The sequence below is a fragment of the Myotis myotis genome, unplaced genomic scaffold, assembly GCF_014108235.1.
Source record: "Myotis myotis isolate mMyoMyo1 unplaced genomic scaffold, mMyoMyo1.p scaffold_m19_p_3, whole genome shotgun sequence".
Lineage (NCBI taxonomy): Eukaryota > Metazoa > Chordata > Mammalia > Chiroptera > Vespertilionidae > Myotis > Myotis myotis.
This window is the reverse complement of record NW_023416335.1, coordinates 109566214-109582696: the sequence shown is the minus strand read 5'-3', so window position 1 is coordinate 109582696 and position 16483 is coordinate 109566214. Positions and strand designations below refer to the sequence as shown.

Here is a 16483-nt window from a genome sequence, read left to right as displayed (position 1 = left end):
TTATATTGGGGAACCAACTAGAAATTAAGCATACACGGACTGAAATAACGAATATTATACAGACTCCCGACAGCAGACCAGAGGAGCGCAAGAATCAAGTCAATGATTTGAAATGCGAGGAAGCAAAAAACACCCAACCGGAAAAGCAAAATGAAAAAAGAATCCAAAAATGTGAGGATAGTGTAAGGAGCCTCTGGGACAGCTTCAAGCGTACCAACATCAGAATTATAGGGGTGCCAGAAGATGAGAGAGAGCAAGATATTGAAAACCTATTTGAAGAAATAATGACAGAAAACTTCCCCCACCTGGTGAAAGAAATGGACTTACAGGTCCAAGAAGCGCGGAGAACCCCAAACAAAAGGAATCCAAAGAGGACCACACCAAGACACATCATAATCAAAATGCCAAGAGCAAAAGATAAAGAGAGAATCTTAAAAGCAGCAAGAGAAAGAAACTCAGTTACCTACAAGGGAATACCCATACGACTGTCAGCTGATTTCTCAACAGAAACTTTGCAGGCCAGAAGGGAGTGGCAAGAAATATTCAAAGTGATGAATACCAAGAACCTACAACCAAGATTACTTTATCCAGCAAAGCTATCATTCAGAATTGAAGGTCAGATAAAGAGCTTCACAGATAAGGAAAAGCTAAAGGAGTTCATCACCACCAAACCAGGATTATATGAAATGCTGAAAGGTATCCTTTAAGAAGAGGAAGAGGAAGAAAAAGGTAAAGATACAAATTATGAACAACAAATACACATCTATCAACAAGTGAATCTAAGAATCAAGTGAATAAATAATCTGATGAACAGAATGAACTGGTGATTATAATAGAATCAGGGACATAGAAAGGGATTGGACTGACCATTCTTGGGGGGGAAAGGGGTGTGGGAGATGCGGGAAGAGACTGGACAAAAATCATGCACCTATGGATGAAGACAGTGGGTGGGGAGTGAGGGCGGAGGGTGGGACGGGAACTAGGAGGAGGGCAGTTATGGGGGGGAAAAAAGAGGAACAAATGTAATAATCTGAACAATAAAGATTTAATTAAAAAAAAAAAACTAAAAATGGAACTTCCATTGACCCAGTGATCCCACTTCTAGGAGTATATCCCAAGAAACCTGAAACACCAATCAGAAAGAATATATGCATCCCTATGTTCATAGCAGCACAATTTACAGTAGCTAAGATTTGGAATCAGCCTAAGTGCCCATCAGCAGATGAATGGATTAAAAAACTTTGGCACATCTACACAATGGAATACTATGCTGCTGTAAAAAGGAAGGAACTCCTACCATTTGCAACAGCATGGATGGAGCTGGAGAGCATTATGCTAAGTGAAATAAGTCAGAGAAAGATAAATATCACATGCTCTCACTCATTTGTGGATTATAATGAACAACATAAACAGATGAACAAAAACAGATGTAGAGACAGAGAAGCATCGATCAGGTGCTCAAAACTCAGAGGGAAGGTAGGGGAGGGTGGGGGTAAGGGGGAGAGATCAACCAAAGGACTTGTATGCATGCATATAAGCATAAGCGATAGATGTGGACAACAGGGGTTGAAGGTGAGGGTGAGGGCAGGATTGGGGGGATGAGGGGACATTGGGGAGATAAGGACACATTTGTAATATCTTAATCAATAAAGGAAAAAAAATTTTAAAAAGATAATGAAAACCTATTTTAAGAAATAATAACAGAAAACTTCCCCTACCTCGTGAAAGAAATAGACTTACAAGTCTAGGAAGTACAGAGACTCCCAAAATAGAGGAACCCAAAGAGGCCCACCAAGACACATCATAATTAAAATGACAAAGGTTAAAGACAAAGAGAATCTTAAAAGCTGCAAGAGAAAAGCAGTTAAGTTACCTACACGGGAGTGCCCATATGACTGTCAGCTGATTTCTCAACAGAAATTTTGCAGGTAAGAAGGGAATGGCAAGAAATATTTAAAGTGATGAATAGCAAGGAGCTACAATCAAGATTACTCTACCCAGCAAAGCTCTCATTTAGAATTGAAGGTTAGGGCTTCACAAACAAGAAAAAGCTAAAGGAGTCCATCACCACCAAACCAGTATTACATGAAATGTTGAAGGTTATTCTAGAAGAAGAAGGAGAAAAAGAAGGAGGAGGAGGAGGAGGAGGAGGAGGAGGAGGAGGAGGAGGAGGGGGGGGGGAGAAAAACGAAGGAGAAGGAGGAGGAAGGGGAAAAGATAAATAATATGAACAATAAAATGGCAATAAATACATACCTATCAACAATTGAATCTAAAAATTAAAATAAATGAACAAGGAATCTAATGAACAAAATAAAGTGGTGAATAAAATAGAATCAGAGGCATGAAAACATGGAATAGATTGACAAATCTCAGAGGGGAGTGGGAAGGTGGGAAGAGATTAACCAAAGATCTTACCTATGGACACAGACAGTAGGGTGGGGAAGGCCTGGGGTGGGGCAGGAACCAGGTGGAGGTGAGCAATGGGAGAAGAGGCACATCAGTAATACTCTTAACAATAAAGATTTAAAATTTTTAAAAATCTGAAAAAAAACTAAGGAAATCTGAATAACTAGGGACTGTTGTCGATATTAAGGTATTAATATTGGTTCATTAATTGTAACAGTATATCATAATAATTTAAGAGGTTATTAATAGGGGAAACTGTGATGTGTACGCATGTTTGGAGGGGGGTTATGTTGGAACTCTCTGTATTATCTACTCAATTTTTCTGTGAATCTAAAACTGTCCTAAAATGAGTTTAAAAATAAATACAGATAGCAATGGATTATAACATTTTAAGAGATACATGAATTCATAATGATAGTAAAGAAACAAATGAGGATTCTTATACAGGGTGGCCCATAAATTGCTTTACAACTTAAAATTTAATAATTTTTTTGTTCATTTTTTCTACTTTTAAAATAATATAAAGTACAGAAAATGGGAATTTTTAAAACTATGTATGAAAAATTATGTCACATAAATGACCTCCATCTTTTGCTTTGCTAGCATGGGCTCTAAGGTATTTTCCATGAAGGCCCTTAACATGTCAGGCTCCAACACTTGAATTTCTTCCTGAATGTTGTCCTTAAGCTGCTGGATAGTCCTAGACTTTAATTCATGCACCAATTGCACCTTGTATGGGTACATGTGTAAATTTGTTTGCATACACTGCAACAAAGTCCATAAGGTTCCAAGTTCTCAAGAATCTTCCAGGGGACATTCCTGGTTCTTCCTGAATGCTCTGCTACACACGCTCAATATTTTCCTGCGCACGTACTGAATGTGACCTCCTGGCGTGGCAAGTCACTAATAGACACTTGTTGCTGGAAATGTTGAACTAAGCGACGTATTGCTGGTTTTGTGGATGGATTCCTGACATGGAAATAGCTCATGTATTATGCTCTCTGTGTTAGAACAATGGGGTGTTAATTTTCAAAATAAAAATTCAATAATTTTTACGCATTGCTCCGTCATGAATTTTTCCACAATAAATTTCCAGGGAACAAATTTTCAAAATTTGAAACAAACAAACAAACAAAATTAGTCACCCTGGCAAGTTTGGCTCAGTGAATAGAGTGGCTGCCCAAGGACTGAAAGGTTCCAGGTTTGATTCCAGTCAAGGGCACATACCTCAGTTGCAGGCTCAATCCTGGGCAGGTATAAGTGACTTATGGGCCACCCTGTAGCAGCATTAGGACCAATAAATGTGAAGGATTTGAATGAGTTAGAAAAAAAATCAATATTTTGTAACCTTCCTGGTAAATATTGGTTGCAGCAAGAATCATCAATGGAGGCTGAACCATAAGGTAGAGTTTGAGTAGGAGCAAGATATTTGCTTGGTCTCAAAGTATCTCCTCACAGATTACTCATTAGTTCCAAGGAGGAAAACATACGGTGGAAAAAACTGGATAACACCTTGATCAAGTGATAGAGATTATTATCACCTTACAACGGATAGACAGACATCCTGTGCCTCTGGATGTAATATCCAAAGAATGATCCACTTCATTTATGTGGCTGTTTCGAGGGATGATGCATAACTGGAGTCTACTCAGGAGGAAATGTCAAATGATTGTCAATGTGGAAACTTGTTTTTTGAGGAAGAGTCTTTCTTTGTAAGGGAATGCAATGCTTTGCTGAGCCCTCTTGTTCATAAGGCTGTTAAATAATCAAATGCAAACATTCCGTACCGTAATTTTTTTTTATTGTCTAAAGTTTTACATATGTCTCCTTTTCCCCAATCTGTACTGTGATTTTAAATATTATATTTATAAATTAAAACACTATGACAACTAAGATTTATTTAACTATGAAGAGATTAGCAGTTACCCTGGCAGGAATAGGAAAGAATGCGGGGCAGGGTGGGGGTCTAGGGAGAGGGGACCCTGCGCTGAACATTACCAGTTGTTCAGTTCGTATCTTTTTTTTAACTATTATTTTTTATTGATTGATTTGAGAGAGAGAGAGGGAAGTGGGGGGGGGGGTGGCGGGGGGGGGGGTAGACTACAATTTGTTGTTCCACTTATTTATGCACTCATTGGTCGCTTCTTATATGTGCCCTGCCGCAGGTGGGGCGGGTGTGATCTAACCTGTAACCCTGGCACACCGGGAGGACGCTTTAAGCAAGGCCGGTATTTATTTCTAATTTAATAAACGCATAGCCTTTCTTTTTACCAGGCGCTGTTCTAAGCGTCTTTCCCCATATTGCATTGACTTTTAAATGGGAAAGCTCAGTAATTGGTCTTTATCTCCCAAAACAAAACAGATATATGACACTACATGATTTTATCATAAGCGTTTTTATCAGTTGTCAAGGCTCTGCTGCAGCGATGTTCTCCTTCGGTGGAAGAACAGGAGACTACAATTACTGAATGGTTTTCGTGTAAACAAGGGCAGCTCTACTTTGCGATACCAAACGTTGAGTTTTATTTGAAAAACCTGATTCTTTGTAAAAAGCCTTAAAAGCAGAGAGGGCCGTTTACGTATATTTTTGGGGTGCAGACACGACACCATCTTTTTTTGGCTAAAGTTGGAGTTTTAAGTACAGCAACTTCTCCACTCTAGGAACCAGTTCCGGGTTAAGTTTGTTGCAAAATCAGCGGGTTCATGGCGCAATGGAGTCTGGGAGACCAGTCGTCCGCAGAGACGGGCAGCCCGGTGTGACGCTGGACTTCAATTCCAACAATGCCCTGCGCGAGCCCGCGATTTCTTCTGGGTCACTGTGAGGTGGCCGCCATTTGTGCGCTGCTGTGTTTGGCTCGTAGTTCTGGGCTGGGCTTTCAGTCCTCCAGGCCTTTGCTTTAGGGCCGTGTTCCCGCGTTTCTTTAGCGTCTCAGAAGCCCGTGTCTTTCCAGAATACGGTTTCATTGGGAGGTGAAGGTCAATGCGGAGCTGTCCGGTAAGGTGAGTAAACAGCCAATTTCAAGTGTGTGTGTTTGCGGGGGGGTGGGGGGGGGGGGGGGGGGGGGGGGGGGCGACTTTTTCAGTTTCTTCCTTCTAACGTAGGCGACGTGGGTTCCCGGCCGGCACTTGGTCAGGCCCTTCCGTTAGCTGTACTGTACACGGATTCTCGGCAGAACCCGAACTTGTTTCCGTTGGGACCGAGAAAGCAGTGACGCACTTTTGCCTGGCCTCCCGGGGAGGCTGTGGGGCGCAGGTTGTGTGCAAGGCTGCGCTCCGTTACCACCACCCCCATCTCTTCCTGGGACTCTTCTGACCTTTCTAATGAGGAAACAAGAAGCCGAGAGGTGGCCGAATTAGGGCTGTGGAGTTCGGCGTTCTTTACAGTTGTGTCTTTCTCGAGCCTCAGTCTTCTGGGTACTGTTCTCTGTTCGCCTTTTTGCCTTTTTCTTCGTATTGGGGGCCCCTCAGAAATGTCAAGGGAAGCAGTTTATCTTCGAGATGGACCGACCATCTAGAAAAGAGGAGCGCTTTGATGTGGGGAGTTGCCAGAACTTCTTCGCTAAACAAAAATGAAGTTTGTATTTGCCTCATTTTCAGTGCAGCTAAAGTAGTTTTTTTTTCTTTTAAATGATATCATATCATCAAAATGTATATTGTTTATTCAACTTTCCAAACTTACAAAGTTTTTTAAGTTCTCTAAGTTCAGAAATGTGTCATTTAGACTAAAGGAGAGGTATTTCTTTTTTTAAACGACATTCACTTACCTTCAAACAGACACCTCTCAAATTATAACAATACTTAAACAGTAACTGACTATAAAATTACAAACTTATAATTTTTGTATTTTGGGAAAGTGTTACCATTTATTATCACAAACTTAAGTGCCTTTTTCTATTTTCTTGTTTCCGAAGAAACTTTTGTTTAGAATTTTTTAAATATTAGCTATTAATTGTATGATTTATGTGCTCCTCAGATGCCTTATGGTGAAATTGAAGCTAAATCCTTGGGATATGGGGAAGATCTAACAAGTGAACCATGCCATAAAAAATTGAAGTTAGCCCAAGAGTCTTTTGTTTTCCCCCATCATGGTAGTTCTAATTTTCACAGAGTCCAAGATAAAGTTGGAAATGATTGGATCCCTTTGACCATTATTGATGTCAGAGGACATAGTTCTCCTCAGGAGGACAATGCCAAAACTACAGATTTGCTGAAACCTATGCATAATGAGAGGCCTGCTGATAGACCAGCTGTTGAATCCATTGATTCACAAGTTTTACAGGCTGCAAGTCCTCCATTGGTATCCACAGATGATGAGATATATAGCACAAGTAAAGCATTTATAGGACCCATTTACAAACCCACTCAGGAAAAGAAATGTAAGGAAAGGAAGAATCAAGCAGACACTATCAATGGAATAGATGGCAAAGGAGGACAAGAAGAGAAACAGAAATTTAACTGCAAAAAATCAGAGATTGATAATGAGTTATTCCAGTTTTACAAAGAAATTGAAGAGCTTGAAAATGAAAAAGATGATTTGGAAGGCAGTTGTAAGGAACCTGAACCCTCTGAGGAACAATTTATTTCATATTACCAAGGCCATGATAATGGTCTGATCAAATATGAAGAAGAAAAGAAAAGAGATTTTACTAATGCTCTTCAGTCACATTGTGGTTATCAACAGTACATGGGGAATGAGCCAGGCAAATATTCTTGTCGTGGACAAGAAATACCTACATTTTGTGATGTGTCCTTTACTTCCTTCAGGCCTGAATGGCAATCAATGCATTCTTTTATAGTACCCCGAGGTCCTCCTCTTCCCAGTTTTAACTATTTAAATATTCAAAGATTCAATGCTCCACCAAGTCTATCAAATATTTTTCATGCCCAAGATGGTCCTCAGATTCGAAATGGATGTTATGTAAATAATTGTCACATTAATTGGAATTGTTTGACTTTTGATCAAAACAATGAATATACTGACTATAGTGAGAATGTCATTAGTGATCTTCCCTATGGAAATGGCTACACTGTACAAGATGGGTATGTGAATAATGGTTTCTGTGAAACCAGTGAAGGATGCTGGAAAGATCCTTTGATGGGCAAGCATAATAGAACAGACAGGTTTATGAGCCAGCAGTTTCAAGAGGAAAAGTTAAATAAATTACAGAAGTTACTTATTCTTTTAAGAGGCTTGCCTGGTTCTGGGAAAACAACATTATCTCGGTAAGTAAAGGATACCAACTGAATACTTGGCAATTCATTACTTTAAAATCATAAATGATAGTAGTGATAATTATTGACAAATGGTTTTGTTTCTAGTAGAAAATTTTTGTTATTCATGAAAGTGGCATCTGATAGTGTAAATATTTTTAAAAGATATTTTCTGATAGAGGAAGGACGAATTGGCATATCTATATTAATTTGCAAAGGTCTTTAATAATAAATACACCATTATATTTTAATAATAACAAAAAATCCATGTGTAATTATGACAGTGGTGAAAGCAAATGCTATTTGAGAACTGTGCTGGCCTTCACTTTTAAGTCCGCTATTTAAGAAGAGTTGGGCTTTGACTCAGCTGTTTCACTTTATGACCATGGACAGGTTTTGCTGTCTGTTAATAGGATGAGTAATACTTGAGAAGCAAATGAGATGACCCAAGGAAAGTAATTTTGAGCATGTTTCAAGCACTGTGCTCTGTTCATACCATTGGCAGAGAGAACCCTTTTTTTTTGTTCGTTTCTTTGGATTTAAGGAGTTTGAAGTGAGCAATATACAGGAGTGGGCAAAGAAGGTTTACAATTGTTTGTATGGAAAAATAATACAACAATTAATAAATAATACAAGAATAAACTTTCTCATACAACTGTAAATCTACTTTTGCCCACCCCTGTGTGAATTAATGGAGTTAGAACTGGTGATGTTTTATCTGACAAAAAAATATTTCAAATTCATGTTTTTGTTTACATTTTTTAAAAAGAATATTGTTGCACACAAATACATTTTTGCAGTTGTGAAAAATAACACAAAGAAATACAATACAAATTCTTTACAATACAAGATGATGGAATGTTTATGCCAGAGAAGGAGAAAAAGAAAATTTATGTGGTATCTTCGGGGGAAGATAAAGAATTCCAAGAAACCATTTTGTAAATATTTTATATTTACTTGAAAGACAAACCTGAGCAGTCTAAACAAAAGTTTCTTTAGAAGCAAGAAATTAGAATAAGATTAAATTTATGATATAGACATTTCAAACTAGATTGTAAGCTGTGATCATTGTAAGTAAATTTTAAGTTTATTTTAGGTCTTTACTTTTTGATTTCTCTTTAGTGAAGATTTTGTGAAGATGAAATTACAGTTCTTTGGAAAGGATAGAAATTAGAAGTGAAGTCACAAACATGGACACTTTTCTAGATTTAGAATATAATAGAAAAAAGTACTCGTTGAAATTTGGAAATTTGATCAAGGGATCTTCTAGCTAGGGACAGCTGACTAAGATTTAGAATAAACATAAGAAAGATTAGGTTTGGGACAACATATTGGAGTATGTTGAAACTGAAGATGAGTAAAATAGTGGTAATTCATTATAATTTCAGGGAGATGGTTGTAGTGGGAGGTGATAAAATTGATAATATTTTAGTATGTATATTTTTAAGGGATTAGGTACGTATGTTATAAGAATGGAAGTTATAATAGAAATTACCATTTGTGTCACAATTTACAATTTGCAGAGTACTTTCATATATAAAAATCTTGAGATGGGTTGTATTTTTTTCATTTTATAGAATAAGCAGAGGCTAAAGAGAATAAATTAAGGGACTTGGCAGAATTTTCTAAAACTGGTAAAAGAACAAGCTAGGGATATCAATGATAGTGTTTCTTCCCTACTCCTTTACTTTAGTATCTGATGCCTGAATAGCCCTGTGTGTGACTCCTGACTTGGAGGAGCTTGGTTAAAGAACCAGGAATATCTCTTTAGGTCAACAATCTATACCAGCCGTGGGCAAACTACGGCCCGCGGGCGGGATCCGGCCTATTTGAAATGAATAAAACTAAAAAAAAAAGGCCGTACCCTTTTATGTAATGATGTTTACTTTGAATTTATATTAGTTCACACAAACACTCCATCCATGCTTTTGTTCCGGCCCTCCGGTCGAGTTTAAGAACCCATTGTGGCCCTCGAGTCAAAAAGTTTGCCCACCCCTGATCTATACTAATAAAAGGGTAATATGCTAATTAGACTGGGTCAACCAGCCATCTTCTGGACGTCTGACTTCCTTCCGGACAAAGCCATGGTGGTGAGGGCGGTGGCAGAGGCAGTTAGGGGCAATCAGGCCAGCAGGGGAGGGCAGTTGGGGGCGAGATCAGGCCAGCAGGGGAAGGCAGTTGGGGGTGAGATCAGACCAGCAGGGGAGGGCCATTGGGGGCAAGATCAGGCCAGCAGGGGAGGGCAGTTAGGGGTGATCAGGCAGGCAGAGGCAGTTAGAGGCGATAAGGCTGCAGGGGAGAGCAGTTGGGGTCAAGATCAGACTGGCAGGGGCGGGCAGTTGGGGGCGATCAGACTGGCAGGGGCGGGCAGTTGGGGGCGATCAGACTGGCAGGGGCGGGCAGTTGGGGGCGATCAGGCAGGCAGAGGCAGTTAGGGGTGATCAGGCAGGCAGAGGCAGTTAGGGGCGATCAGGCAGGCAGGCAGAGGGGTTAGGGGCATTCAGGCAGGCAGGCAAAGGCAGGTAGGGGCAATCAGGCAGACAGGCAGGTGAGCGGTAAGGAGCCAGTGAACCCATATTGCTAGAGGGGTGTCCAGCAATCAGACATCCCCCAAGGGGTCCCCGATTGGAGAGGCTGCAGGCTGGGCTGAGGGGAACCTTTCCTCCCCACTCCTCCACCCCCATGCATGAATTTCGTGCACCGGGCCACTAGTTTTTTAATAAAGCAGGATTATTTGTTTGGTATTGGAAATAAAGCCACATACTCTCTGGTGAGGAACCTATTCTATATATATAAAAGTCTAAGGGACTGAACGCCTGAATGACCAGTCAACCGGTCGCTGTGACATGCACTGACCACCAGAGGGCAGACACAACGCAGATGCTGCCCCCTGGTGGTCAGTGCACTCCCGCAGCGGGAGCACCACTCAGCTGACCTATGGGCGCCAGAGACAGGGCTCACAGCTGGCCGCTGCAGCCTGGAGACCACAGCGGAGCCCCAGCGAGCCTACCGAGCAGCGGCAGGCGGCCTTGGACTGCTGGTTTCAGTCCAGTCCCCACAGGCTACACCAAGGGACCACACCAGTGCACGAATCTGTGCACCAGGCTTCTAGTGGCTTTATAAACGAGTTAGCTTTCAAAAGGAGTATTGAAGAAAGAAAGGTCCCTTGATTAATTTGGTAGATCAGAGTTGAGTTGATTTGGAGCATTAAATTAAAAGAGTAGTGTTTCATATTGATATGTGGTAATTAGTGTAGGTAGATAAAATTCAAATTCTTTGGGGAATTATTCAAGCTCCTTCTTTAATTTAGTCTTTACCCACTTCTCCATCTTCATATCTATTTGCATTGAACTGGTACCTGCCCTCCATTGCAAGAGACATAATACTTCTCCATTCATTGTTCTCAGGACTTTCATTATTCAAAGGTTCTCTTTAAATGTTCACTTTTTTAAGTTTTGGCTTAGCTCAGCCCTCAGTAATTTTTTTTCTGAACTCAGTATTTGCCATTACCACTCTTTGCATTTAACGTAAGCTGCACAATACCTTTCTATTTGTTGATAATTGACCTAAGCCACTTGGTTAAAAGTGGCTGAGGCTTAGTTGTTTGTTTATCCACAACTTTACTAATACATTTTAATGAAATCAGTCTTGGGTTAAATTCTGACACAAGTACAGACTTTAAATATTTATGAGTAAGCTAAAGTGCCAGCTCTTTGTCCATTTAGGCAAACAACACTTTGATAAAAGGTTCATTTGAGGCAATTTCAACAATATTCTAGAGGTATAATTTTATTACTACTGTAGTTGGCAACAGCCAAAACAGAATCCTAACTAAGTGGATGACAAAGGACAGTTTAGGGATCAAACATTGAGTGCTATTCCCATAGTGTGGGCTATAGATTTTGCAAGCTTCTTATACCCTGTTCATGCAAGGAGGAGGGGTAAATCTAAAATATTTTAGCTAACCCACATTTTCTTAAAAAAATTTTTTATTGATTTTTAGAGAGAGAAGAAGGGAGAGTGATAGAGAGATAGGAACATCAATGATGCGGGAGAATCATTTGATTGGCTGCTTCCTGCACACCCCCCTGTTGGGGATGGAGCCTGCAACCTGGTTATGTACCCTGACCAGGAATTGAACCAGTGACCTCTTGGTTCATGGGTCAACACTCAACCACTGAGCCACACCAGCTGGGCTAATCTTTACCCACTTTTACACTCTACTGATTTCACCAATGAGAAAGTGTATTTTCATAAATAGGCCATTTCATTATTAGCAAAATGTCTGGAGTTGATCAGATATAAAAGATAATTGACGCACTTGGGAGGAGAGAAGATGCTACACTGCTGGCTTTGAAGATGAAAGAAGGGACTGTGATCCAAGATACTTAGGTGTTCTTTAGAAGCTGGGTAGGGCAAGGAGACAGATTCTCTTTTAGGGCCTCAAGGAGGAACACCAGCCTGCCACCCCTTTATTTTAGCCAGGGAAAGTGATTTTAGACTTTGGACCTTCAGAACTCTAAGATAATAATAAATCTGTATTGTTTTAAGCCACTAAGTATGTGGTGTTATGTTACAGCAGCATGGGAAACTACTATATCGTAGTTTAAAGAGAGATGGGAGGATGTTCCTCCCCCCCACCCCACCCCCTGCTTTTGAGGGAGAGCTTGGTTTAAACTCCAGAGGAAAGATTTACCTTTCCTTATGTAGGTTTCTATTCTTAATTCAAGGAGTGTGCAGAGAGTGAACTGCCCAAGTAAAGTTGTCTTGGGCTATGGGTATGCAAGGCCACTCAGTACATGAGGTAAAAGGTTCATGAAGTGTCAGTTTTTACTCAGATTTTTCTGGAAAGTCACTTACAGTTTTAAATGCACATGGATGTATTTAAGAAAATAATATACAGTTCTTAGAAATTTCATAACTAAACCATGAAAATTAGGTATCCTAGTAGACCATTTGGGGAATAAGGTTCCCAAAACAGAGTTTAAGGAACAGCATTGTTTCTTAAATGAAAAAGTATAAGCATATAGTGCATTAGTTATCCATGGCTGTGTAACAAATTACCCTAAAACTGAGTTGTTAAAGCAACAAACATGTATTGTCTCTCAGTTTCTGAAGGACAGGAATCTGTGTGCAATTATCTGGGTGCCTCTGGTTCAAGGTCTCTAACATCCTGTGATCAAGATGTTGGCTAGGGCTGTGTTCTGATCTGAAGGCTTTGTCTTGGGGAGGATCTGCTTGGAAGGTTTCTCATGAGGTTGTTGACAACACTTGGTTTTTCTTGAGCTTTTGGATTGAGGACCTAAGTTGCTGGCGGTAGGCCACAGACTCCCTCAGTTCTTTGCTACTTAGACCGATTCACAACTTGTTGAGGGAAACTGAGCCATCCCTGAGCCCAAGACAGAAGCTACTTTTTTCCAGTAATCTAAACTCAGAAGCAAAATTTCATCACCTCTGCCATATTTTTTTAATTAAATCTTTATTGTTGAAAGTATTACATATGTCCCCCTCCTTCCCCTAGTAACACCTATCCTGCCCTCATCCCCACCCCAGGCCTTCAGCACCCTATTGTCTGTGTCCATGGATTATGCATATATGCATACAAGTTTTTTGTTTGATCTCTTCCTACCCACCCATCCCCACCCCATCTTCCCTCTGAGATTCCACAGTCTGTTCAATGCTTCTATGTCTCTAAATCTATTTTGTTCATCAGTTTATTTTGTTCATTAGATTACACATATAAGTGAGATTATGTGATACTGGTCTTTTTCTGACTGGCTTATTTCGCTTAGCATAATACTCTCCAGGTCCCTCCATGCTGTCTCAAAGGGTAAGAGATCCTTTTTTATGACTGCATAGTATTCCATGGTGTAAATGTACCACAGCTTTTTTATCAACCCTTCTACTGATGGGCACTTGGGCTGTTTGCAGATCTTAGCTATTGTAAATTGTTCTTCTATGAACATAGGAGTGCATACATTCTTTCTGATTGGTGTTTCGAGTCTCTTATGATGTATTCCTAGAAGTGGGATCACTGGGTGAAATGGCAGTTCCATATTTAATTTTTTGAGGAAACTCCATACTGTTTTCCATAATGACTGTACCAGTCTGTATTCCCCCCAGCCATGTACTAGGGTTCCCTTTTCTCCACATCCTTGACAGCACTTGTCATTTGTTGATTTGTTGATGGCAGTCATTCTGACAGGTGTGAGGTGATACTTGTCATTTTAATTTGCATCTCTCTGATCAGTGACTGAGCATTTTTTCATATGTCTCTTGGCCATCTTTGGAGAAGTGTCTATTTAGGTCCTTTGCCCATTTTTTATTTTGGGTTGTCTCCTTTTGTTAAGTTGTACGAGTTCCTTATATATTTTGGATGTTAACCCTTTATCAGATGTATCATTGCCAAATATGTTCTCCCATACAGTGGGCTCCCTTTTCATTTTGTTGATGGTTTCTTTTGCTGTGCAGTAGCTTTTTATTTTTATGTAGTCCCATTTGTTTATTTTCTCCTTAATTTCCTTTGCCCTAGACTAGTGATGGCGAACCTTTGACACACGTGTCAGATGACACGCGAACTCATTTTTTTGGTTGATTTTTCTTTGTTAAATGGCATTTAAATATATAAAATAAATATCAAAAATGTAAATCTTTGTTTTACTATGGTTGCAAATATCAAAAAATTTCTATATGTGACACAGCACCAGAGTTAAGTTAGGGTTTTTCAAAATGCTGACACGCCGAGCTCAAAAGGTTTGTCATCACTGCTCTAGACAGTGGTCGGCAAACTGCGGCTTGGCAAACCGCGGCTCAGGAGCCACATGCGGCTCTTTGGCCCCTTCAGTGTGGCTCTTCCACAAAATACCATGTGCGGGCGCGCACGTATAGTGCGATTGAAACTTCATGGCCCATGCGCAGAAGTCGGTATTTTGTGGAAGAGCCACACTCAAGGGGCCAAAGAGCCGCATGCCCTGGTTTGCTGACCACGGCCCTAGGATATGTATCTGTAAACATATTGCTACGCGAGATGTCTGAGATTTTGCTGCCTATGGTTTCTTCTAGGATTTTTATGGTTTCATGCCTTACATTTAAGTCTTATATACATTTTGAGTTTATTCTTGTGTATGGTGTAAGTTGGTGGTCTAGTTTCTTTTCTTTTCTTTTTTTTTGCGTGTATCTGTCCAATGTTCCCAACACCATTTATTGAAGAGACTGTCTCTGCTCCAATGTATGCTCTTGCCTCCTTTGTCAAATATTAATTGATCGTAATGGCTTGGGTCGATTTCTGGGTTCTCTGTTCTATTCCATTGATCTATATGCCTGTTCTTGTGCCAGTACCAGGCTGTTTTGAGTACAGTGGTTTTGTAGTATAATTTGATATCTGGTATTGTGATCCCTCTAAGTTTATTGTTCTTTCTCAAGATTGCTGCAGTTATTCGAGGTCTTTTTTGGTTCCGTATACATTTTTGGAGTATTGGTTCTAGATCTGTGAAATATGCTGTTGTTATTTTAATAGGGATTGCATTGAATCTGTAGATTACCTAGGATAGTTTGGATATTTTAATTATGTTAATTCTCCCAATCCATGAACACGGTATATTCTTCCACTTGTTTTATATCTTCCTCTATCTCTTTTCTCAATATCCTGTAGTTTTCTGAGTACAAATCTTTTACCTCTTTGGTGAAAGTCTATTCCTAAGTATCTTAATTTTTTGTTGAAATGGTAATTGGGGTTGTTTACCTTCTCTTTCAGAGAATTAATTATTGGTATATAAAAAAGTCATTGATTTTTGGATATTGATTTGTTACCCATCTACATTATCAAGTTCATTTATTAAATCTAGTAGTTTTTTAGTGGAGTCTTTAGGGATTTCTATGTACAGTATGATGTCATCTGCGAATAGTGAGAGTTTTACTTCCTCCTTTCCAATTTGGATGCCTTTTATTTCTTCTTATTTTTTGTTCGCTGTGGCTAGGACTCCCAGTACTATGTTGAATAAGCGTGACGAAAGCGGACATCCCTTTCTTGTTCCTGTTCTTTGGGGAAATGGTGTTAGTTTTTGCCCATTGAGTATGATGTTCCCTGTAGGTTGTCATATATGGCCTTTATGATGTTGAGATATGATCCCTCTATTCCACTTTGCTGAGAGTTTCTAAAAAGAGGTGTTGGAATTTGTCGAATGCTTTTTCTGCATCTATTTATATGATCATGAATTTTTGTCTTTTAATTTGTTTATGTGCTGTATCACATTTATTGATTTGCAAATATTGTACCAGCCTTGTATCCCTGGAATAACGTCCACTTATTCATGGTGTATGGTCTTTTTAATATATTGCTGGATCTGATTTGCTAATATTTTGTTGAGTATTTTAGCCTCTATGTTCATCAGGGATATTAGCCTGTAATTTTCTTTCTTTATAGTGTCTTTATCTAGTTTTGAAATTAGGGTAATGCAGGCCTCATTAAAGCAGGTTGGAAATGTTCCTTTCTCTTGTGTTTTTGGAATACTTTGAGGAGGATATATGTTAATTGTTCTTTGAAGGTTAGTAAAAGCTCCCTGTGAATTCTTCCAGACCTGGGCTTTTGTTTGATTGGATTTTTTTTTTTTTAATTACTACTTCTATTTCATCAGCTGTTACTGACCTATTCTGGTTTTCTGATTCTTCCTGATTCAGTTTTAGGAGATTGTATTTTTCTAGGAATTTTTCCATTTCATCCACATTGTCCAGCTTGTTGTCATATAATTGTTCATAGTATTTTCTTACAACTCTTTGTACTTCTGGGTTGTCAGTTGTTACTTCACGGTTTTGTTTCTGATTTTATGTATTTGGGTCCTCTTTGTTTCTTGATGCGTCTGAATAA

General features: G+C 39.5%; 1 protein-coding gene across 3 annotated transcripts in view; it reads left to right on the top strand.

The window, feature by feature from the left end:
• The first annotated feature begins 5184 nt into the window (after positions 1-5184).
• Positions 5185-16483, top strand: part of N4BP2L2 (NEDD4 binding protein 2 like 2) — a 28184-nt gene continuing 16885 nt past the window's right edge. Inside the window, exons 1-2 of one of the 3 annotated variants that reach the window (XM_036301156.1) lie at positions 5185-5409; positions 6383-7632. In XM_036301156.1, the coding sequence (XP_036157049.1) occupies positions 6383-7632 (1250 nt within the window). In that variant the 5' untranslated portion in view covers positions 5185-5409. The remainder of the gene's footprint in view (positions 5410-6382; positions 7633-16483) is intronic. The other 2 variants (XM_036301155.1, XM_036301154.1) reach the window with 2 other exon arrangements.